General features: G+C 35.4%; 1 protein-coding gene across 2 annotated transcripts; it reads right to left on the bottom strand.

Annotated features, from left to right (window-relative positions):
• Positions 1-1779: 1779 nt before the first annotated feature.
• LOC108976211 (T-box transcription factor TBX1) lies at positions 1780-19622 on the bottom strand. 2 transcript variants are annotated; one of them, XM_018945157.1, is made up of 9 exons: positions 18593-19622; positions 18235-18447; positions 11723-12012; positions 11421-11650; positions 11180-11336; positions 8721-8882; positions 6349-6416; positions 5015-5172; positions 1780-2716 (listed from the first exon to the last, which is right to left on the bottom strand). In XM_018945157.1, exons 2-9 carry the CDS (start codon positions 18428-18430, stop codon positions 1911-1913), a joined length of 2067 nt encoding a protein of 688 aa, XP_018800702.1. In that variant the 5' UTR covers positions 18431-18447; positions 18593-19622; the 3' UTR covers positions 1780-1910. The 2 variants fall into 2 exon arrangements, with proteins under 2 accessions (XP_018800702.1, XP_018800711.1); XM_018945166.1 differs by having other exon boundaries at positions 1780-2713; positions 18235-19622.
• Positions 19623-24216: the final 4594 nt, after the last annotated feature.

Here is a 24216-nt window from a genome sequence, read left to right as displayed (position 1 = left end):
TACCTAACGACCAAATTTACTTCGCCAACGCAAAACCTGTTTCTAAAATCAGTTAATTATGTTGGTATGGCTCAAAATCGTGTTCAGCTTTGATAGATAGTTTCAAAAAGGCGGAGTAATTCAACCACTTCTTTAATAACAGGATAATCACCAATGAATTACTTGAAAATTTGAAATTATTCGGCTATTTCTTTTCAGTAACTTTCTAAAAGAGACTTTTCCAACCATTCGTCGTTTAGCAATGACCCATGTCGTTCTCCATTTCCTCTCATGATTTTTAAATCTACCAATATTTTTAATTTCAGCGGTTTAAGATCACCTTTCATCTGCGGCTTGCTTTCTGAACTATTTAAATACCTCAAAACGTGAAATTACCGGCTCCATTGATTGATGCCGCCACGAATTTCAATTTCAAGCATTAAATAGTCGATTATCATGGCGAGATAACGCTCGCTATTGGTCAATATGGACCGATGATTTCATAGGCCAACAAATCACACTAAACCGTTTTTTTTTTTTTGTTTGAAATGGCACCTCTTTAATCTCTTCAGGTTGCTCCTCGTCCCAAATGCGGAAATTTTCCTTGTTTACATTCTCATTGAGCTAAACAAAATTTGGCTCGATATTGTCGGATCTTCTTGAAGCTTAATAGCCCATACATCGCAGCGATGTCGCTTGGAAAGGTCAAGCGGCTTCAATTCTTGCAAAGCTGTATTTTGTACGCTTCCAATTTAAGATATGTACGTAACAAGTCGACGTTAAATGAGCCATGGCTAAGTCCGAGTTAATGCGAGCGACTCCGAATCGCCTCTCCACGGTCTTTGTGTAAAAGGCTGTCATAATTTCTTCACTGTGCTGGACGTAGTCTATTCGATGTCGCCTGGGAAGGTAGAACGCCCTTAGTTCTTGAGCAATCTGTATCTTGTACGCTTTTAATTTAAGATATCGACGTAAATTCGCCAAATCGGTCGATATCTCAATCCGAGTTAATGCGAACGGTTCCGATTAGTCTCTCCACTGTCACGGTGTCTATTCGGTCGAGTATTATCGAATAATGAGTGCTTGGTCTCAAGATGGGTGAGAGTGTTACAATTATGTTGACCATCAGTTGAGGGAAGCCCGCCAAAAAAAACTTTTTACAGAACGTGAATTTTCGTAATAAAGTTGAAAGATTTGTAAACGTTGTTCAGACGTAAGTCCTTTCTTAATGAAATGATGAACAAAAATAACACGATAGAGGAACACGACTCAAGCGTGAAAAAAATCTAGATAAAGATCTTTTCCCCTTATTATTCTAAATTCGACTCGAAATTTTAAATAAAAGTCAGGGACAAAATGCCGCCGTAGCAACTTTTCGAAAGTAGCCTCTACTTATCATGTCTTACGTCACCTTAACCCCTTATTACTCACAGGTGGAAAAATAACCATCAATTAGTTAATATATTTAAGTAGTATATAGTAGAGTATTTATTTCATTTTACACTTCCATAATTGATTTAAAAATGATATTTACAATTAAAGTGTTGATTGCTTAATTTACTATGTTATTATACATACATCATATGGCAAAAATTTAATACCTCGGTAATTTAACAAAAAATAAATTATATATTTGATAAACACATAATTCAAATAAATTAACTAATTTCATAAACAAAAATTGCTTAAGTTGCACGATTTGAATTGGATTAACTACTTACGATACTGTGGAAAAAATATGCAAAATTTCAATGCATAAATTCAACAAAGTAATACTTTCATTTGCTTGTAAGCAAAACTTATAACATATTATTAATTAATCTCATTTAATTGCACTTAGTATAAAAATAAAATATAGTATTTGACTTTGCAATTATTGCAACAACATTTCACTGGTTCGAAATTACCGTACATGGCGCACAGCAAAATATTTACCTTGGCACCAAGTCAATATAGCCATTGGAACGCATCATTTGATGCGGTGAACCATAGAACGACTGGTAACTACTAATGCCGTAAGCATTTGCCGCCGCCGTGGCCATTGCTGTTGGGCTGCCAGCAGTTGTGGCAGGTGACTGACGCATGTGGCCCGTCACCTTCAGCTTATCGTAGGGATTCCCATAGCCGCTGTGGTAGTGCTGATGATGATAGATCGCACCGAAATTGCTGTTCTCACTTGCATATGGCTGTGCAATCGACGAATAAATATTCGCGGCCATCACCTGGGAGTGTGGCACATGCGACTGCGTCACCGCCGTCGACATTATCTGGCTCTGAGCGGCGGCGGCGGCGCTGAGATTCATATTTAAATGTGTGTGATGTGTGTGGGCGGCATGTGTATGTGCGGTGGGCATAAGACCGCCAGCATTGGACGCACTGCCTGTGCCATTGTGAGCGGCCACTGTGGCATGTGTATAAGGACTCACTCCGGCGGGTGTGGTAGTATTGGTGCCTGCGCCAGCATGATCCAGCTTCGGAGAGATGCTGTGTTGGCCGTGATTAGGATGGTGATGATGATTGTGAAGATGGAGACCACCTCCATTTGTTGATGGCATTAAACCATTGCTTATATGGTCGTTTGCACTGCCGCTGCTGCCGCCACTGGACAGACATTGTTGGTAGCTCAGCAATTCGGGTGATGTATTGGCAGCGATTGGGGCGCTGGGCGAATCGGTTACTGGCTGAATCACATGTGCGGAGATCAATGCGTTCTGTTGGTTTTCCAATTCAGCCACTGCTGCAAGAAGAAGAGTTTGAGAAGTGAGGCAACATGTGGAGGGGAAAAATTAATTATGAATTGTGTTAAATGCAAGTGTTGATAGATTTACGTAGAGTCGCTGAAAATGCTTTACAGACAGGGGGAATACACTCATTTAATACTTCTATATGGGCACAAATATTTTTCAAAATTGTGCGCATACAAAATGTATAGTCAGTTTGTTTTTTTTTTTTTTTTTGGTTTTGCACTAGGGTAGAATAGTTTTAGTGTTCATGACAATGGAAATGTTTTGTGCTATTAATATTTTTTTTAATTAAAATGCGAAACTCTAAATCTTATATTTGATAGCGTCATAAATATATCTTTGTATAGTTTGTACTTATTCAACTCAACCTTATACTTAATTTCATCGTTTTTATTTGTGGTAAAAAAAGTTTGAAGATATCTCGTTAAATGAAAAAGTCTTCCGTACAAGCACTTTTTTCAGATCGATCAGTTTTTATGACAGCTATTTCTTCGGTATTTGCACCATTGTCTTGTAAAATAACCCATGCCCCATTTCTTGAAGAAATTTCATTAAAACATGAAATCATTTTCCATACAAGCACTTACTTCATTCCGATCGTTCTGTTGATAATGATAGGTATATGCTAAATAGGTCCGATATCAGCGGTTTCAACTATCGATATCTGAAGAACTGAAAGACTAGTGTGTATATACAGACCGACGCACAGACGAACATAGCTAAATGAACTCTGCTCGTCATGCTTGTCATTTATTTACATACTATTGGATCCGGCCACGCTTTGCTGTGGTATTCATATAACACAGTACAACAGCTAATCTGGGGGGTGAGAAATTCCAAGTCAGGGTGATGGTACTAGGTCAATATATAGTAAAACCCTCAAAGGGTTTGGTTCGTATGTGTCAGTTTTTTTATGACCTTTTAAAGTTTTTCCTTACTTCCCATGGTTTTCCATCTTAACAAATTAATTGTTTCCAATCAGGCGTACTAAATGGTCCAGATTTCGTATATCTGATTAAAAGTTACGCATTCAACAATATTTTGATTGATATATATTCAATGCATGGCAGGCAATCAAAGAAGTAATAGACGGCTTGTTGGGAAAGCATCGTTCTACGATGTTTCTGTCGCAAGGGTGTTAAGAGCATTCTCGGAAATTGTTTTTTTTTTTTGTTTTGATTTTTTCCAAAATGTTACAACTAAGCGAAAAAACATCAAGATAAGGAAAAAAGGGTTCATAAGAAAAAACGGACACATACGAACGCCAAACCCTTTGCGGGTTTTACTATACTGACCTAGTACCATCACCCTGACTTGGAATTTCTCACCGCCCAGACAATAATCCCAAAAATGTTCCACAGTGTAATAAACTATTCAATATAGTAAAAAAAAAATTGTTACTGATAAAGACGAACACGTTTTCTTTCTCAATGTCTGGTTACCAGATATTCTGTTCAGTTAATAGAGTTGCCCGTTTAATATATTGTACTAAAAAATCTCAACAATGTGCATAGTTAAAGGAGATGTCCACTTAACAGATCTTTCACTGTATTTTTTATTTATGAATTTTTATTATGAATTGTTTTGTAATTTTTGGAACGTCATTTTCTAGATTTTTGATCAGTCTCGATGACATATTTTTTAACCCACTTTCCACATCTATAAGGGGTTCTCATCAACATTATGAAGAAAAAAAAACAGTTTTATCGGTTCGTGATGCTGGCTGAATGCCAGTTTGGGTGGATCACCTTCGTTAGTAATATGGAAATATTTCTTGGTTTATACAAGCAACGCTATAACTTTGAATTAAAATTTTAGAACTATTGTTATCTTAATTCACGGTTAGTATTATCAACAATGTCCACTAAGGTGTACATATTTTTTTCTGCGTAGAATATACATAGTAATGTATGATACATTCAATAGGTCCATAGTCAAGTAAAAACTTATCAATCATATCTTAATTTTTATGACACTGAATCAATGACCACTTTTTGCTCGTTTTCTTCAGCTAAATCGAGTTATGAAACCTTACTTTAAATTTCTGGTATCGAAAAACTGAAAGACATATGAGAAAATTCTTTTTACACCATAATTTTAGGTTAGTAGTCTACTTTTTCTTGATATTCGCTATAGTGTGATCTATTTGAAGTCATTCGAGAACAAGTCATTGCAGTAGAATTTGTTTTTACCGTCAGCGGTGGTTTAATTTCTTACATATGAAAAAACAAAAAAAAAAAAGAAAATCCTGCTCAAATTCTGATTATAAAAGTATTATATTATTGCATTACCTAAATTTACATCCTTGCTGTTGGCCTTCAATTGTTGTTGCTGAATATGCTGCTGTTGCTGCTGCTGGTGGTGGTGATGATGATGTTGGGCACTGTGATGCTTCATTCTAGCCTGACTTTCTTGGCTCATCTGAGACATACCCATAGGGCCAGCAGTGCTGTAAAATAATATAAATTGATGTAAATAATGGCAAAGGCTTTGAAATTTTACTCGAATCAAAATTTGTATGTCATAAATATTAATCATACATACATAGAATGCTTTTAACAAATATTTATCTTTGTTATACTGTGTACGTTCGTATGGTAAAATATTATTTACATTCAATTTTGCGCATTTTCTCTTTTATAAATAATTTTGAATTTATATATTTTCGGGCAAACGCTTGTTATGTGTACAAATTGCTATTTTTTATCGAATAAATATTCTCAAATAATTTTTTCAAGAAATTTTAATAAAATAAAATAAAAAGAATAACTTATTTTTATCTTTTTGTTTACTTCCCAGCCAAGTACCCTAATTTCAACCTCTATCAATCAATTTCTTTCCCCGCCGCCGTCTCCGTCAAGTGAAATTTTGTTTATATTTGTCCTCAAAAAATGCTACATTCCCTTCGCTTCCCATTCATACACCAAATTCTACTTCTAATCAGAACAAATGCATATTTTTTGGAGTTTTCTATAAGTGTTTCGATGTACGATTTTTTGACTAAAAAAAAAAACAACAAAAATTACTCTGCATTTCTTAGAATTACTTAAGGCTTGTTTATACACATACATAGATATTTATAAAAAGGCAACATTTAAAATATGATGAGTCTGATTTTGAAAATGATTTGTTTGATTTAGATCTCAGTGTTTTATTTATATTGCTGCACACGCCCTTCTCAGCCACATAGCGTATTATATATATGTATGTTTTTGTAGCTGTATGGTGGCGCACAGTGTCAAAGAACATGTTGCACGATGCCCTTTTCGACGTTACAATAATCCACTTGCCCGGCGTCGTCATTGTGTCTGATGTTTCCTCGTGTCTTTTTCTCGTATAATGTGTAATTAGGTCAAGTTATCAACACAAAACAAAAATCATATCATAAACAATGTTTTATTGCAAGAAAATTATGTGCTTAAATGATATAAATGTTCCCGATTACATACATATCTACACACATATGTATAGCAAGATCAGTCTCATAATTTCTGCTTTTTTTGTTTTATGCAAGCAAGATTACAAGTATTTCATTCCTCAACTCTTGTATTCGTATATATCTTTAAAACTGCCTGTTGACACTTCGTTTTAACATATTTTATGTTTAAATAAATCAAGTACTTACACATCATTAGTTCCATCATCTCGGAAACCTTTGGCGAAGGGATTACTGACAATTTTCAATTGAGTAACCTGAAATGTATTAAAAAGAATACAGTGTGTTTTTAAAGTGTGTAAACTATTGCTGATACATACTTGTATATGTGTATGATAATTTTAATTTTGTAAAACATGAAACACAAGTTTTTTATACCTAAAATTTACTTTCTATAACATTTTCAGATTATTGACTAAAATTCAAATGCTTAAACAACCACTTGTCCATTTGCGTTTTCCGTCAAATGAGCATTTTTCAATACTAAAGTTTCAACTTTTTCAAAATGGTTGAAATGATCAAGTAAGGGTTTATTTTGAAAGTACAGTATTTTGACCGTATGGCTAAGGTTTACAGAATCTCAATCATGGGAATAGACCAACGACGGAAGTATTGGCTAACGGCCCAAATGTTAAAGAAATTTTAAACCCATTTCCCACGGCAATTTTTATGAAACATCATAATATAAAAATCCGATCGTTCAGAGCAAAAAATTTCAATTATGACAAGTCTTATGTCTAGAAATAAATGGGAATGGGTTTCACCTTCTCTTTGTCCTGTTTATCCTGCTCATATCCGATATAAAAATAACTAAACGGCTAGAGAACGATGTCAAAAGTGCATGTGCAAAGACGTTTACGTTGAAATTTTTCGTTGAAAGTTTAAAAATTGGTAAAAATTTAAATATTTACTGTACTCACAACACCTCTGTATCACTATATATATTCTTACTGATGATTTTTTCATAAAGCGTTTAAACAGGTTTTTCAGTAGGAGCGATAAAAAACTTTTTTTTATAAAACATTTGGGATATCAATAAAATTATTTATTCCTATGAAAGTACATTCGTTGTCATTATGTACGAAACTCGATTTCTTTTGCATGGCCACCACGGGCACGCTTGTATGCGCAGAAGTCTAGACCCTTAACGCAATTTTCGACGGTTTTCAGGCATAAATCGGAGATATTCTCACGAAATTCATGAATCGTCACTGGTTTATTTACATAGACCATAGACTTGACGTACCCACACACTAAATAGCCTAACGGCGTTAAATCGCACGACCGAGGCGGAAAATTGACTGATCCATTTCGTGAAATAACACTTTCATCAAATTTAGTTTTCAATAAATCGATTGTGACATTCGCTGTGTGGCTTGTGGCGCCGTCCTGTTGGAACCACATATTGTTTTTAAGTCCATATCATCCAATTCGGACTAAAAATATTCGGTTGACTTTGATCATCACGGAAGAAGTACGACCCAATGACGCCGCCGCAACATAAACCGCACCAAACCCTATGCAATGGTGACTCATGGAGTACGTGTAGATTCCTGCCTGATCAATAACGTATATTTTGCTTATTGATGAAGCCATTCAGACTAAAACGAGCATGATCGCCGAAGATGATTTTTCAAAGACAATCGGAATCATTTTCAAGTTGTTGCTCAGCCCAATTCACGAACATACGTCGATTCTTGTGATCAAGCAGCTTCAGTTCTTGCGTCAATTTGATTTTCTAAAGATGTAGGCCAAGAAGTTGCTCATTTCTTGAAACAACCGACATCTAACGACTATAGTATGTAGTTACCGGCAAATTGGCCGATCAAGATAAAATTCTTGTATGAAAACTGTTACATTCGTGGTAGATAACGGGTTTTCTTGTTTTTTTTTTTATTTCCAAAATTTATATGTGTAAGGCAAAGATACCAAAATGAGAACGAGAGATTGGTTGTCTTAAAAATTCCTAGTCGTTTATAAATACATACAATATACTTGAGTGGTGTATACAAATCCATATAAAATTTCAAGCTAGACAAATGTGTGTATTTCAAATTATCGAAATAATGATTCCAATAAATTATTCCGCGCAATAAGTAAGGCAAATGCTAAAAAAAAAAGAAATTAGCAAAAAGCAACAACATACGTAGAAAAAGAAATAGTAATTGTACAAATGGCTAAAACATATGTTGCCAATGGCTTCTGATTGTGCCTCGCAGCGCGTAAAAGTATGCAGACATACGAATATAAAATTTAAGCACTTGAAGGAATTCAAATTTCTTTGAATAGTTTAGGCAAGATTTTGATGTAAATATTTCTGCATGTTCCACATACAAACACATAAATGCGCTATAGAATCACTCAAAACTGGTTAGCTTCAGAATCTGCTCGAATTTTGTGGAATTTTTTAAATTTATTCCGATGATGTACTGAAATTAATATTAAAATGTATTATCTATCAATATTCTTTTCGATGTGTTTGGTCTCCAGGAATATGAGATTTTGGCACTTTTTAATGAGATTGTTGCTTAAATTTCATACACAAATAATTTTAGACTCACACGCTGATTCTGATAGGCAGTGACGGCGGTAAATGATGTCTCCGGGAAGATGAATGTGCGGAAGTGTCTTGAATGCTCATTCTCGTCCAATGAATTATTTTTCGGTGGCAGGTAAACGATGTGAAAACGTGGCTGATATCTGTGCATAGAATTTAATATTATCTGAAATTGAAAAAAAAAATATTTATTTCCTTGTAAGAAGTATTAAATCTAAACTCTTAAAATTTTTGAATGGAATGAAAATATATTTGTAGTAGTATTAGGCAAATTTATAGACCAGTTGTCAAGAATAGTGGTAATTTAGTTTCATTAATTTGTCTAACTCATTGTTGAGAGAGCTGCTTTCTAAGAATAAGGATAGAGTGATTAAATCATACAGCTAGTTAGGGGAAGATAGGAGATATGTATATGGTCAAAAGTCACACTCCGCCTTTTTAATTTTATTACATATGGAATATGTCCGTTTTAAAGTCAAATCAGAATGAACAAAAATATCTGTATAAACATTGTGTTCTATGAGAAGTAGAAGCTTTACTGCCGAGTACAAAAAAGGTCAAATAAATATTTAGTCTTACTGGCCAATGGCTATACTATAGCCGAAGAATTTTACTGTAGTGTAGTACATTCTCGTAAATTGACCGAGATGTTGACTGACTGTGGTCACGAGAATATTTTAGAAAAATCGGTCGCCATCATCTTTTGCGTTGAAACTAAAATCTAAGAGATTTTCTGGGATTCACAAAATGTTAACTACATCATTTCAAAATAAAACGGCCTCAGGGATTTACTATGCCTAATTACAAGGGCGATTAGAAAAGTCGCTAGCTGGATAGAAATATCAGGCGAATGAGGAATTTATGGCCGTTACGGAGGCCTACCTTCCATGCCTGCCCAAAACGTATTTATCAGACGGGTTAAAGAAATTGAAGCATCACTGCATCAATTAAAAAGCTAAAAACAGGCCATGAAGACACATAAATAACATTTTTTTCAGAATATGAGTTTTACTTTTGAGAGTGAAATCCGGCCGATCACTACATCTTGAAAATAACGGGTTTCATCTTCAGCGATAACACTTATTTCTGGCTGAATGGCTTCAGCAACAATCCACACGTACTTCATGAGTCGCCATTGCATCCCGAAAAAATTACGGGTTTGTATGGTTTATAGGCCGGTGGAGTCATTGGGCCGTACTTCTTCCGTGATGATCAAGATCACCACATGACTGTGAATACGAATCGCTACTGCACAATGATTACCGAATATTTTTAGACCGAATTGGATGATATGATTAAAAACCAAATTTGGTGAAGCGGTTATCTCACGAAATGGCCCAGGCAATCGGCCGCTTCGGTCGTGCGATTTAACGCCGTTAGGCTATTTCCTGTGGGGCTACGTATGTAGTCTATGGTCTATGCCAACAAGCCAATGACGATTGAATTCGTACAAATATCGAACGCCAAATTGCAGCAGTATCGGCCGATTTATGCTTGAAAACCGTCGAAAATTGTGTTCAGCGTCTGGACTTTTGCAAGCGCGCCCGTGGTGGCCATGCCAAAAAAAAGTGAGTTTCCTACATAATGGCATCGAATGTACTTTCACAGGAATAAATAATTTCATTGAAACCCCAAACAATTTTTGTTTAATTTAAAAATAAAAACTTTTGTAGCGCTCTTATTGAAAACCCGTTATTATTAAATTTATTGATGTCAAATTTTCGTTTAAATCGGAACAAAAATATTGTGCTATAATTTAACGGTAAAATGTTTCGACTGAGTTTGACAGAGTGATTTGTTTAATTATGAATAATACCGATTTGTGGACATGGCATTTAGACCGATCTAATTTATCTCTTATACTGACTTTCCATCAAAGAATGTGGCTAATCTGTCTGCTATTTTAATTAATTAATATGCAATCTCTTTACCTCCCCTTGCCACCATTATTTTGAGGATTTACAAACCACTGAAGAATATATATATATTCCGATATAATAATAAAAATTTTCGCAATTTAAAACTAAAAGCGAATAGGGAAATTTTGGACCAAATAAATACAAATTGAGAGTGTTAAAAATAAATCAATAAACTATTTAGCTTTCAACACCCAAGGCGCACTTGTGCGCAAAACAATCAAACAACTGCTATCGACTTCACTAATTTTCCTAAACGATTTTTATTTCCATTACAACAAATTATTTTCGTATTCTCTCCGCACATTTTTAGCGTGTTTATTTGTTTTTGCGGAATTGTGTGCAAATCTTATGTGTTTGTATGTGATGGAATTCCAGTTCACCAAGCGGCAACTATGCGGAAAACAAATGGCTGTCAGCCATTAAGTCGTGGCGGCCGAATGTGTACGACTCATGCAACAGCAGGCGTATAAATCTTTCAAGCCTACTCAAGAAATATTTACAAATGTACATGCGTGTGTATGTTTGTATGTAGTTTGGCACTTACATGTCCATTTTCGTCCAGTTGATTATTGGTCAATTTGAGTTTGTCAAATAAAATGATTTGCTTCATCCAATTAGCACCAGGCGCTGGCGAATCGGGGTGCACATGTATGCGTGGCGGGGAGATGGGGTCCGCTTTGCCAGCAACTACCCAACTTGAACTGTAATTAAATGAAACAAATATGAATTATTAGCATTTATGCCAAGTTAGTCAACTTCTTCAAATCTCTCAAGGCTATACTCACTTGTGGAATGCATAGCGATAGCGTTTGTCATCAACTGGCACAAAGTCCATCATCATTATATAGGTCGCTTGCGGATCCAGCCCACCGATACGCACCTGAAATGTTGGAAACATTCGTCGGCCTGTCTTTGTGACAATCATCTCAGTGCCTTGCTCATGGAATTTATCCCACAATGCCTTCGTCTCCAGCACGACCACGGCCTGTGCTAGCGTTGGATGCATTGGTTCTTCCTGTTTGTATTGAAAATTGAAAACTTACTTGTTGATTGCTTTACACCCAGTTGTAGCTTAGTCGGCACTTACACTCTTGCTATTATTGTTGTTGTTATTTGTTGTCGCTTCCTTTTTGTTGCTCTTATATTTTTTGCCTTGTGTTGTAATACTGCTGTTGCCATTGTCGTTGCTATTGCTATAACTAGTGTTGTTATTGTTGTTGTTGTTGCTGCTGTCTGAACAACTACTGCCCGCGTTGCTGCTAATACTATTGCCACCACTACTATTATTGCTCTGCGTCTCTAAATCTGCCATTTTGGCATCGATGTGCTCCAGCGGTTTATATGAACTCCGATCTTTGCCAGCGGTTTGTATGCATGCTGGTTTCGAATAGAAAATATTTTTATCTGTCATAATTATTTTACTAAATTTTTAGTGTGAATTTAATTTACGTTTGTACTTAAATTAAAATCATAATTTTTTTAATATATCAAACAATTTTAGTATTATATGTTATACTATAGTGTTTATAAGTGTGTGATATTAATATTAGAATTAGAATTAGAATTTGCACTAACTCTTATGCCAGCGTACAGTCTTTTTTCTCAACTTTCCAATTGGGATCTTGCCAAAGTTTCAAACCAATCGCAATAAAAATGCATTAGATAGAACCCGTTGGGAGAGCCGTCCGTCGGGCTAGACCGGTCGGTTAATTCAATTTTTGATCATATTTTTCTCGAAACATCGTTTTCAAAGCGTGCTCACGATTTATCAGAAACCAGTGAAGCGATTTTATTAAAATTTTTCGCACTTCTTCTAAATAAGATGACCTCGTAATTGATTGAAGGATTTTTTTTGATTACAAAATTTTTTCAAGGTCATTTAAGGTGAAGATTAGATTTAAAACAACGTTGTTCGGTTTGAAATGTTGCCAAAAATTATATTTTTTTTTTTCAAATCTTTCGATTAATCACTGTCTATACTTATCCACTAACTAGTTAAATTTGAGTTTGTGATTTTAGGCGGTGTCTCCAGAAACCAGCTGCCAATGGCTGAATTTCAAACATTTTTTTTTAAAAAAAGTTCACAACATATTACTCAATTGTTGCTCGGTTATATGCTCAAAAGTTGTAATAAATTAATTTATTTATTGCTTGAAAAAAACTTGATGAAAATATACATTTTGTCGGCTGTCAAAACCTACGTAATTTTTTAAATTGTCTCTTGATTCGTTAGAATAGATTAAACTTATTTTATAACCGATGCATTAGGTACCCATAAAATCTTGTACTGATTTTCAAGTTTTTCATTTATATTTTTTCACAAGCTATCAGTTCTTATATTCTGAACAGGGTGTATTAAGTTGGCCAGACCCTATAAAGTATGTACATATTTAAATGATGAGCATGTCGAGCTTAGCTCTACAAATTCCGTCTAGTTCATACATAATATATACATGCTAACTATTCACTCAGTATTTGAGATATCGATCTGACGCACATGTCCTTTCCTCTCTAAGCTACTTGTTGAAGTCGCCGATATATATCTTCAAAAAATATACCTTTTTCTTATTAAGCAACCCTGAAAGAGAACTGACAAAAAAAATGGTTATGTATCACTCAGAATTGAAAGTTCTCATAGTATGGTTAATAGAACGGCCAGTTTTCCAATAAAAAGGCTTGTAAGTATTTCGTGCTTGAACATCTCTTTTTGGATTTGGCTCACCTGGACATTGGACTGCTGTTTAATCCACGATACGTCACTTGTTACGATGTCATAGACTTTTTTTAATATTCTTGACCAATCGACACGATATTTTTTTGAGCGTTTGGTAAATTGTGTGGAATTCAATGTGAACAAAACTTTTTCAGTCAAATGTCAATCACATGACATTCTTACAATATCAGTTTACGCATAGAATCAATAGTTCCCGGAACGACAACTGATTTTCGACGACCTTCGCGAAATTAGTCTTAAAGTGACCAATCGAGGACGAATTCACTATACTATGGACAAACACTGGAGCTTTATCATCAAAAATTTAATTGAATTCATTTTTGCACTCTTGAGTTAATCTTTTGTCTGAGGTGAATAAATTTTAAATTACTATAAACAACATAAATCTTTCGCGAGAATGTTCGAATGATTTTGGTGGATATTTTGGGTATAAAACGCGTTCTTGTTCGACTCGTAGTAATAAAGCAAAAAGAGTACAATTCTAACCGAATTTAAAGCTAAAAACGCAATGAATACCATCGATCACCAGATTTTTCACCGTGTGCTTTTTTCTTGTTCACCAAAATTGAAATTGCCGATCCGTGGATTCTGAGTCGAACGAAGAAATAAAACAAAATTCTCTGAAGAAGTTGAAGGCCATTCTAAAATTGGTAAGTTATAGCTGGTGGGGATTACTTTGAAGACGACGAAATAAATATTGATTAATAATTAAATATTTTGCGCTCTTTTGCAATTTCCGGGTACTTTTTGTCACAATGTAAAGTCTCTACCTCTGATTTTTTTCTTATACTATTCTTAGGAATCAGAATAAGAATAGTTTTAAAACACACAGGAAAAGTATATATATTTTTTAAGATCCTAAGATTTCTTGTACTAAGTGCTTTCAAGGTTCTTAATGCATAAATAATATGTATACATATACATATACATATACATATATTATATATACATATAGGTATCTGCCCTTTTTTACTCTATTATTTTTTTATGTTTGACAGAAAAACAATTAGCTGTGCCAAGTGCTAATTGATTTTCGAATTCATTAATCTCGATTTAAAAATAAAATTATCGAAAAAACGACGCCAAGTAAATGCGACAAAACGAGACCAAAAGTGTAGCAAACACAACCAACTGTTGTAACGACGATGTAAATATTTATGTACCATAGATTCTCCTCGTACACGAGCAACAATTTAAAATAAGGACAATCGGGGAATACATTCCAATGCCGTGTGCGAGACAATTAATGGTTTGCCGACCTGTTACGGTACAGAGGTCAGCGTGTGGGGCTTTCCCACTTTATACTTCCACAGATTTGTTTAGTGAGGATCGAAGCTCTTGTAAAAAAGTTCATATATATACTAAACGTATACAAATGTATATGTATGTATGTATATACGAGTATATATGTATGTATATCCTAGAAATCTTTCGTTGATGCCGATTTTTTTTACCGGAAAGTGTAAGGTATGTTTTTCGAATATTTTAGTTTTTTTTTATTGATATATGAAAAAGATGTGGTGTCATATTTTTTTTACTAAATCTTCAAATAATGGGGCACACCAACCCACATGTAAAAATACAACTACCTCAAATACATAAAACTTTGGCACAAGTGTGTCAATCGTCGCCTTTCACATCTTGACTCTGCGCGACGGCGTCGATCATTGACTACAAACGTATGCTCATACTACATATGTATATATTCACAAAACAAACGAGTGCCCCATACGATAATTAGATTTGCGAAATCACTCCAATTCATCTTATGCCACCTTCATTCGTCTGCCACCCCCTTCTCGGTTTTTGGATGCAACACTTTCTCGTGTATCACCGCTGTGAGCTATGAAAAACCTACGAACGACTATAGTACAGCTTGTGAGTGTACCACCTTCGCGTCACTTGTTTTCTGCCTCTAATTTGTCGTATTTATGGGCGACAAATCAGACATTCAACATGTTGATGTCTTCTTTAACAATCGAGATCACACATGTCAAATTATATTATACTTTTATAGTTCGCCTCTGTACGAATTTGTGGGTGTGTGTGCGCTTGATCGTCCTCCTTTAAATTTTATACGTGCGTACCGCTTAAAGTGATATAAATCAGGGAAATATATTACAAACTCAAACATAAACATTCGCTCTGATGCTGGCAATTTATGTTGAACATTGCAAAACATTTTTAAAAAATGATTTATGCATTTAATTGTAGCGCAGCAGAAAGTGAAATTCCAACAACAAAAAGGGCTGGTAGTCAGCACCATTGCCACCATTGGTGTAAAATTTTTGTTTGATTCTCTATCGAGAGTAGCATATTTTTGCATCTGTTGAGTGAGTAAATATGTACAGATTCATCAACAGAAGTTTCGAAAGATCGCAGATTCTTTTCGATTATCTTTATAAATATGAAAAATGGTCCAAAATGAAACGATGAAATAGCGCATTTATTCCAATGCTTTTCTTTCAAGAGAGTATTTTTGAATATGTAATAACACTTTTGGTGGCGAGAATACATTTGTAGAAAAACATTATGGCATTTTTTGTGCAATAGTTGATCGTTGGTGGTTATTAAGAGAGCTGCCTAAATTTACCCCGCTTAACCTGAGCTCGGTACCAGCGTCCAACTAAAATTAAATTAGTTTCTTTAAAAAACAAACGGGCAAATCGCTTGCCATTTACGGACTTTTCGGAGGTAACTTAAGATTTGTAGAAAAATCTTGACTCAATACTAGTCGAGCAAGGGTCTAATAAATGAGCAAGTGCCAATAATCACGCACACAGCAAATTTGGACCGAACTATCTTTTACACTGTCATGAAAAGAGAGTCAATCATAGCAAGAAGAATAAATTAATTTAGATTTTGTAATGAAATTCTATTAAACTGTTGAAAATTGTGTGTTTCAGTGATCTACTCCATCGATAATGCAAATTTAATGTAGCATAACTCGACTTTTTGGAGATTCAATTGGAACTGGCTACAATTGGAATATGGCGCGCTGTTGTAAACTCCGTATAACAGTGTAAATGGTACCTACGCCAATAAAGAAGAAGAAGAATATTGTCTTTGTTCCATATTATCTGCCAAATATGTAAGGTCGTTCCTAAGAATATCTTGTTAATTGGCTCTGTTTTATGAAACCCTAGTTACCAAACCAATTCTGACAAGATAGAGTCGGTTCAGAAACAATTTTTACTTATCGTCGTTAAGTCTTCCTCCATACACTATTCGTTTATAACATATAAATCTACCTATACTTACGAGTCGTAGGGGAATGCTTGGTATTATATCCCTAGTAAAATTCCTGAATGGAGCAGCTAGTAGTTCTTTTATAGTGTCTGAAGTCGCTTTTCGATCGAGATCTTTACTGTTAAAATCTTAAATAAATGGTAGCAATTATTTATAACGTCTTTTAAATGTTAGCTGTTGAAATTTTTGCTTCTATAGCTGAGCAGTTTTAACCCTCGATGCTTAAAAACTCTCTTGGCTCTCATGATTCTGTTGATTCCGCACGTATCTGGATGCGCCCCTCAAGTGGGTTGGGTGGGAGGATGATAATCGTTGGGTTATACTAATCAATAGACATTTTTTCCATATAAGAACTTGGCTTTAATGGGTATCGATCGACATCTAAAAACTGAGTGACTCCTTTGCGTAAACACCGACATGGCTACCATAAATCAACAAACTTGTCACGCTAATCATACACCTATACATATGTCTATATATTTATTATAAGGTCTTACTTCGTGAGTATGTCGGAAGTTCTTTTCGAAGTAGTTACAAAACCAATTTTATAATCTTTTGAAAGTACTGCGAAGTCGTATCCGTCAGATTATTATTACAAATTCAGATGTGGACTTTAGATACCGTGTCCGCTTGGTTTTATTTTAATCATCAATTACCATAAATGATAGTCCCAAAACCATGAAAGCCTTGGTTTACCATAATGTCATCACTTGATACTTCTTTCATTCCTATATTAAGCCACGCTAACAAAAGGACTGTCCTTAATTACTATGCGAAATATGAGCGCGATCTGCCAACCAGTTTGTTTACAGCAGCTGCTTAAGTCGGTACACCTCAGTAGTGCGTTGCCATTTTTACAATAGATAAAAATATCGAACAAAAAATATGTCTCAAATTTTGTATTTCTAATCAAATTTCCTGTGCGGAATTGTTGCGAATGTTTGAAACGCTACTTATTCCTACGTGTGCTACAAAGTTTTCAAAGACGATAGGGGGGTCGTTGAAGACGTTCTGGACAACCTTCGCTCTCTTCAATTGATGAAAATATTAAGAAAGTGAAGTATATTGGGCTTAAAGATCGGCATGCCAAGAGAGCTTGATATCTCCTGCGAGTCCGTTCGAATGATTTTGGTGGATATTTTGGGTATGAAAAGCATTCTTGCTCGACTTCCCCAATCGATAAAGCTGAATTTTTTCAAAAAGAGTACGATTGTAACCGAATTTAAAGCCAAAAACGCAACGAATATCATCAATCAAACACCGTATTCACCAGATTAGGTTACGTGTGATTTTTTCTTCTCTTTCAAACTGAAATTGCCGCTCCATGGAATCCGTTTTCAGTCGACCAAAGAGATAAGACTGGAAAAATTGTTGGCATAAGTGTATTACATCTGTTGAAGATTACTTTAAAGGCGACAAAATAAATATTGGTGAATAACTAAATATTTTTTTTTACAATTTCCGGGTACTTTTTTGACACAATTAAATATTATATCAAGAACTTAAGAATTTGGAGTATATGTGAATATAAAACACCCCTCCATTTAGTATGTAATCGACCTGTATGTCGATAAACTACGTATAAATATATGTATATAATGTTATCCATCCATTACCTTCGATCTGTTTCATTGGACTCAGTCCTCCGGTGTATGGGGTTGCCCAATAATCGGTTGTATAGCAACCATAATCTGCAATGTTGGTACTCAAACCACCGTTATCCATAAACGACATTGTGGAAACCATTGCGCTGGCACACTCGTTGGGTCCCATAAAATTCGTAACGGGTCGTCGATAAATAGCCTGATGCATAACAAAGTTTAGGATTTCTAATGTAAAACACAAAAAAAAAAAATTGGTTTACACCAATAGCAGGTCGCACTTGTCAGCTTACACTTTCTAACAATCAATTGCAATTCAATTGTTTTAAACGGTATTTCATAAATCTAATTTGATTTCATTTCAATTGATTACTTTGAATAACTTTCACACTTGGTTTTTCGCGCACATGTCAAATTATAACAAAATTTCGATTACTCTTTGGCAGACCGTGGTGCGAATGAAGGTGTATAAAGAATGAAATTGAGAGTATATCATTTCACACAGAAAACACAATAAAAATGTCGAAAACGAAATTTGCCAATTAAACTTTGCGTATCACTTGTTTTATTTTTTTTATATATCCTTTTTCTTTTATAATTTAGTTGGTGTACTTTGTTGCACGCGAAATGTTGAAAGGTGTTGAAAAGTTTCGTGATCCCAAATTCTTTTGACTATTTATACGAGACGGCAAAATTGATTCAGCGTTTGGTGAACTTGCGGCAAATTATTATTATTTTTATTTTTTGCTGTTAGAGATTCTTCGCACAATTTGTTGTAAATTTGCGTGTTAGGTTTCTCTCTGCGCACTGCTATAGAACTCAGCAGTCGCAATTAATCTTTATAGGAAATCGAATGCGATCAATCACATAACACCTCTTACAAACACAAGTTTTGTAGAAATCGCTACAAAGCTAACATATCCATCACACCCATTTCACACGACCACCGTTGAAGTGTCGATGATTGTTGTGGCGCTACCGAGTTGCGAATTGTGTCTTGACACTCTGGTTTTCAGCGCGTTCACCTCTTTAGCTCCGCAATTAAACTTTCAACTAGTCACACCACGTTAAGCGCGAAATGATGGAATCACTTCTATGGCGCTTCAACAATGTTGAGCCATTCGCTTGACACCTTGTCGACGATATGAATTCAAAAGATGCAAAAAAAACATATATACGCGAAACACTAGCAAAAACATTCGATAGATCTGCGATTAGTTTGCGGCGCGAAACAATTAAATATGTCTACGGGTGGCGGAAGTTTCATGTCAAATGTCCGGTTTTGCGTAACGAAATTTCCGATTTCACTTTCCGCATTCACAATGCGTTCTGTGTAACGAGTTCTAGCAGAATAACGGCACTATTGATGCAGATTCAGATTAAAAGGCGCTGCGGTGCGCACATCTCGGCTGTTTTTCAGCTGCGTTAAATCGACTAAGCGATCCCCAACAGAAGATCTTTACATAAACCAATGATCGCAGTGTTTGCGTTCTCAAATATTGTGTTGCATACAGCTAAACATACACACACAAGTGTACCCTTGGGTGTCTATTTATATTTATATATGAGATGTGGTCGGTCGGTGGCGGAGGATCGGTGCAGAGCAATCTTTGCTTGTTGGTATTGCTTTTAACGTGTTTTGATTTTTCAACACTTTTCGGTTGGCTAAAATTTCTGAACCAATCAGCGGATCGATATTGCAATTGGTGATTTTCGTTTGCGCCGACTCTGTTCAGCGCCACAGAGAGCGTTAATTTTGAATGAAAAAATAAATTGACACAATTGACTCCAAATAAGTGGTACTATACCATTTTTTAACAATATGTATTCTAATGATGTGATTAGCATATGCCGATACATGTATTTAATTAAATTTATCTTAGAAAAAGTTTTACATTTTTATTTGGTATGACCTGGCTTAAATAGCCTAATGTTTTTTGGGGTATAAAAATTGTCCATTTCGGGGTGGTTTAACTTCGCTTTTAAATAATCCTTTAGTACTCTTTTTATATATATATATGTATGTGTGAACCAAAATTATACAAGTAAACAAGGATAACATATCTTCCACATTTCTTTATTTTCGAATGAAATCTAGAGGTTCTATTTATATACGTATTAAAACTGAGGTATCATCAAAAAATAAGTCCGGGCTGCAGGAGTTCAAGCAATTCTTATGGATATACTTTTTTTTCATGGACTGAATTTCCGTCTGCGAATCGATGCTGAATTGCAACAAAACCGATCCATTTTTTAAACGTACAGTTCATTTGTCCGGAAAGTAATTGGACTGATTCGATTTAAAAAAAATATTGAACCATTCGTTACAACTCTTTAAAAACTAAAAAAATAGACTCCTTCCGCGTCGATGCAGCGCTGCCAGCGCGATTTGCAAGCATTGAAGCTTTAAGACTCTAGGTGCATGCTGCTTGGATCTCCTCTGTCGTTTCAAAATGCTTGCCTTTCATCGGCCTTTTCAAGCAAGGAAACAAAAGAGTCCGGGGAGCCACATTTGAACGGTAGGGCGGCAGCGGAAGAGTTGGGTGGCCGGCCTTGGTTCTGTGGCTGTTCACAAGAAAGGTGGTGTGAATCTCGAGACTTTGTCGATATGCAACTTCCATTCGGCGCAATGTTTTGTAGGACCTGATTGACCCTTTGTTTGAGTTTCTTGAGGACTTCTACGTAAAACTTAGCGTTGATGGTTTGTCCAGGAGAAACAAACTCATGGACAATGCCTTTAATGTCAAAAAAACAATGAGCATTGTTTTCACTTTGGATTTGCTCATTCATCAGCGACCTCTTCCCGGCCCTCCAAGAAGGTCTGGTGCCGCCGAAACACACCACTTCTTACTAAAGCAGCATCTGGGTAAGCCTGCTTGGTCATATCAAACGTCTGTGTCGCAGATTTACCGAATTTCACACAGAATTTAATCGCGTACCTCTGCTCTAACCACTACTGCATTTTCGGCTTGCATCACTCACAGAAACACGTCACGCGAAAATGTTTGTCCTGATTCTCCAGGTGCTTGAAGAAAATTGACCAGCCGCTCGTTCGTTGGGTTAGGAACACCCTCTACCGAATCTAGTCAGTGCGCACTCCGATGTATAGTCGCGGCGGAAGAAAATCAGTCCTATTATTTTCCAGACAAACCCTGTATAGGCATTGGTGATGAAAAGTGGCTCACTTACGACCGGGTCAAGGCGCAAACGGTGGCAAGCCAGAATTTACGGTCAGAAAGGTTTTCACTTACATCTAACTATCCTAAATGCTATTGCTTGAAGTATAAGTTCGACCGTATTGTGTCGACTTATTGTTAAGCTGACTCCTCGAACTTCTGCAACCATGATCTCATCATCGTATTTAGCATTAGAATTTTTAGTGAATAAATTATATATTAACAACTGTGTTCGAAATAACAGCAGTGGGGTAACCAAGAATTGAAATGAAGCAGAAAAAATCATGTAACTGATTTTTATTATGGGTTATTATTACTGTATTTAATTCGTTCATATTCAAGCTGAAAGAAATATGATTTCTTTAAAGAATAAGATAAAGTTCGTCTTTAAATAAATAAAAAAGTTTGTAATTGAAAATTTCAGCTGTGATTAATAATAGTGGTATTGAGGATTTTACATCAAAAATCAATTAATTCATAATAATAATATAAAGTAAAGTTTAAACAATTAGTATTTCGTCGAATGACCGTTTGCGGCGTCCTTGGGACCAAATAAAATGATTTTTGTTTCATCGGACCACAATATGTTGCGCTCTTTTTCGACTGGCCAATGCTCGTGCTCTTCAAGCCACTGCTATTATTCATAAACCACTGCTATTATTTCGAGCACTGTTGTATATAAAACTAGTATAAAACCATATTAAATATTAGAAAATAGCATATACACAATTTGGTTGTTGAATATTTTAGTTATCTATTTATTATTTTTGTTTTTTCAGCATTTTTAAAAACTTTTATCTGGCTATCAGGTGAGTCATACATTTTATATATTGTCACTATTTACATCAACATTTTAGTTAGTTTTAAAATTATAAACCCTTCCACACTTAGTTAATTAGTATCAGTGTCCATGTAAATGTTATTCACTGTACTTAAGCCCGCATCACTTGTAGCATGAACACGTAGGTGCTCTCACAATCTCTCTATTATGCTCTCAAATGCCACTCCGCCCACTAGCTGTTTGAAATGAACCAGAATTTATAACTTGTTGCGCTACTATTCGTCACACTTCACAGAGCTTCTTACAGATTTGGCTTCTTAATAGCTCATTGTTAAGGTGCACATGGCCCTTCCATGCTGCTGGTGCAAATGCAAACAATCGAAATTATTGTATTTAGATTGTGGCACTGTATTGCTATAAAATCGGATTACCCCATAGTTTAGACACTAAATTCAAATGTAATTGCAGCAATTGAAATGCCATTTGCATGATCTGGTCGCTATTGCGAGTAGTAAGCAAGGCAGTAGAAACGTACGATCAAAAAGAATTAGAGAGCACTCCTTATACTTGCTCACAAGCTGCGGAACCTGTACGTTTTTGGCTATAATTTTGGATTGTGTTCGGTAAACACATTATTCGCTGGCTTGCCGAGTAAACGAATGGCCAATTCACTTCGCTGCGGGTGCTTTGATTATAAAATGGTGTATGTGCGCGTTGGTGGGTACCTGCGCGACCAACAACACCGTGCGAGTCAAGCGATCGCCACAAAGTAATGGCGTAGCAAGGCATTCAGACAATCTGTGGATTCTTAATTACTTTGTTTTTGTATTGTTGGTTCTTTCTTTTTTGTTGTTGCATTTTTATCTTGTCTTTGCTGAGCAGTCGTTCATTTTGTTTTTGTGTGTTGTTATTTTGTTTGATGCCAAAATTTAATGCAAGCAGCTTTGTTATAGTTGTTATTCTTATCCCCAAGATTTGTATACTCGTTACAAAATTAGTTTCCAACATTTTCCCAGTCGTAAGTTAGTGCTTCTAGCAGAGTAGAGGCACAACGAAAAAAGAAGAAAGAGCAACATAGTAGTGATCTGGTTTCTGTCATCCACAAAATAATGCAAGTTGTGATTTTTCTATTAACGTCTGTTTAGCTGTTCTTTATTGTTGCTTGTGGTTCTGGCGTTTGTACCAGACCCTGATGTGCTTCCTTTTGTGTATGTGATTTACCTGAGAGTAGCAATAGAAATTGAATTAACAAATAAAACTACTGCATATTCATTATCTCAAATTTAAGAAATTACAGTCATAGGAATTATTATAAATATCGAAGAATTGCTTTTTATTCGCCATTACGTCTACCGCTGAATAATTCACAGGTTTATTGTTGTTATTTAGAATACCCAGCTTTTCCTATTCCCTCTCGTTTTTCTTTATTTTTGTAATTTCTAAATACTCAAAGTATTCGGCTGTTTTTAATCGTCTCGCATCATTTAATCAATATGCAGCCATAAATTCTTTCCTATAAGCACTTTCCTTTAAAGATTCGCAAGGTATACATACGAGTACGTACTCATTTCAATACAGTATTTGGTACTGGTGGTGCTGGGAAAACTGATAAATTATGGTTGCGAAACTCTTTAGAAAATTTAAAGCAATTTTATTCTGAATATATTATAAATTTATTTACTTAATTTGCTTGATAATACTTCTTCACATACAAACATGTATATAAATTATGACAAAAAAATACTCGGAAATTGTAAATAAAACGCAAAATATTTAATTATTCATCAATATACCAGGTGTAATACATTTATGTCAACGATTTTAAAGTTCTCGAAACACTTTTCATAAACGTTTTTGGGATGGCCTTTGGCTTCTTCACCCAATTTCGTTTTACTTCTTTCGATCGACTGAAAACGTGTTTCACGTAGCGGCAATTTGAATTTGGGGAACAAAAAAGTCTCACGGAGCCAAATCTGGTAAATACGGTTGTTGATCAACAGTATTTCATTGCGTTTTTGGCTTTAAATTCGGTCACAATCG

The sequence above is a fragment of the Bactrocera latifrons genome, unplaced genomic scaffold (assembly GCF_001853355.1).
Source record: "Bactrocera latifrons isolate USDA-ARS-PBARC rearing strain unplaced genomic scaffold, ASM185335v1 scaffold_115, whole genome shotgun sequence".
NCBI classification, from domain to species: Eukaryota; Metazoa; Arthropoda; class Insecta; order Diptera; family Tephritidae; genus Bactrocera; species Bactrocera latifrons.
This window is presented reverse-complemented; position numbering and strand designations above follow the sequence as displayed.

Coding starts and splice junctions, on each gene's coding strand:
- LOC108976211 (XM_018945157.1), bottom strand. CDS start 18,430: ATGCATCAGGCTATTTATCGACGACCCGTTACGAATTTTATGGGACCC. Junction 11,651..11,722: donor ACAACAATAATAGCAAGAGT/GTAAGTGCCGAC, acceptor CAATACAAACAG/GAAGAACCAATGCATCCAAC. Junction 6,417..8,720: donor CTGCCTATCAGAATCAGCGT/GTGAGTCTAAAA, acceptor AATACATTTCAG/GTTACTCAATTGAAAATTGT.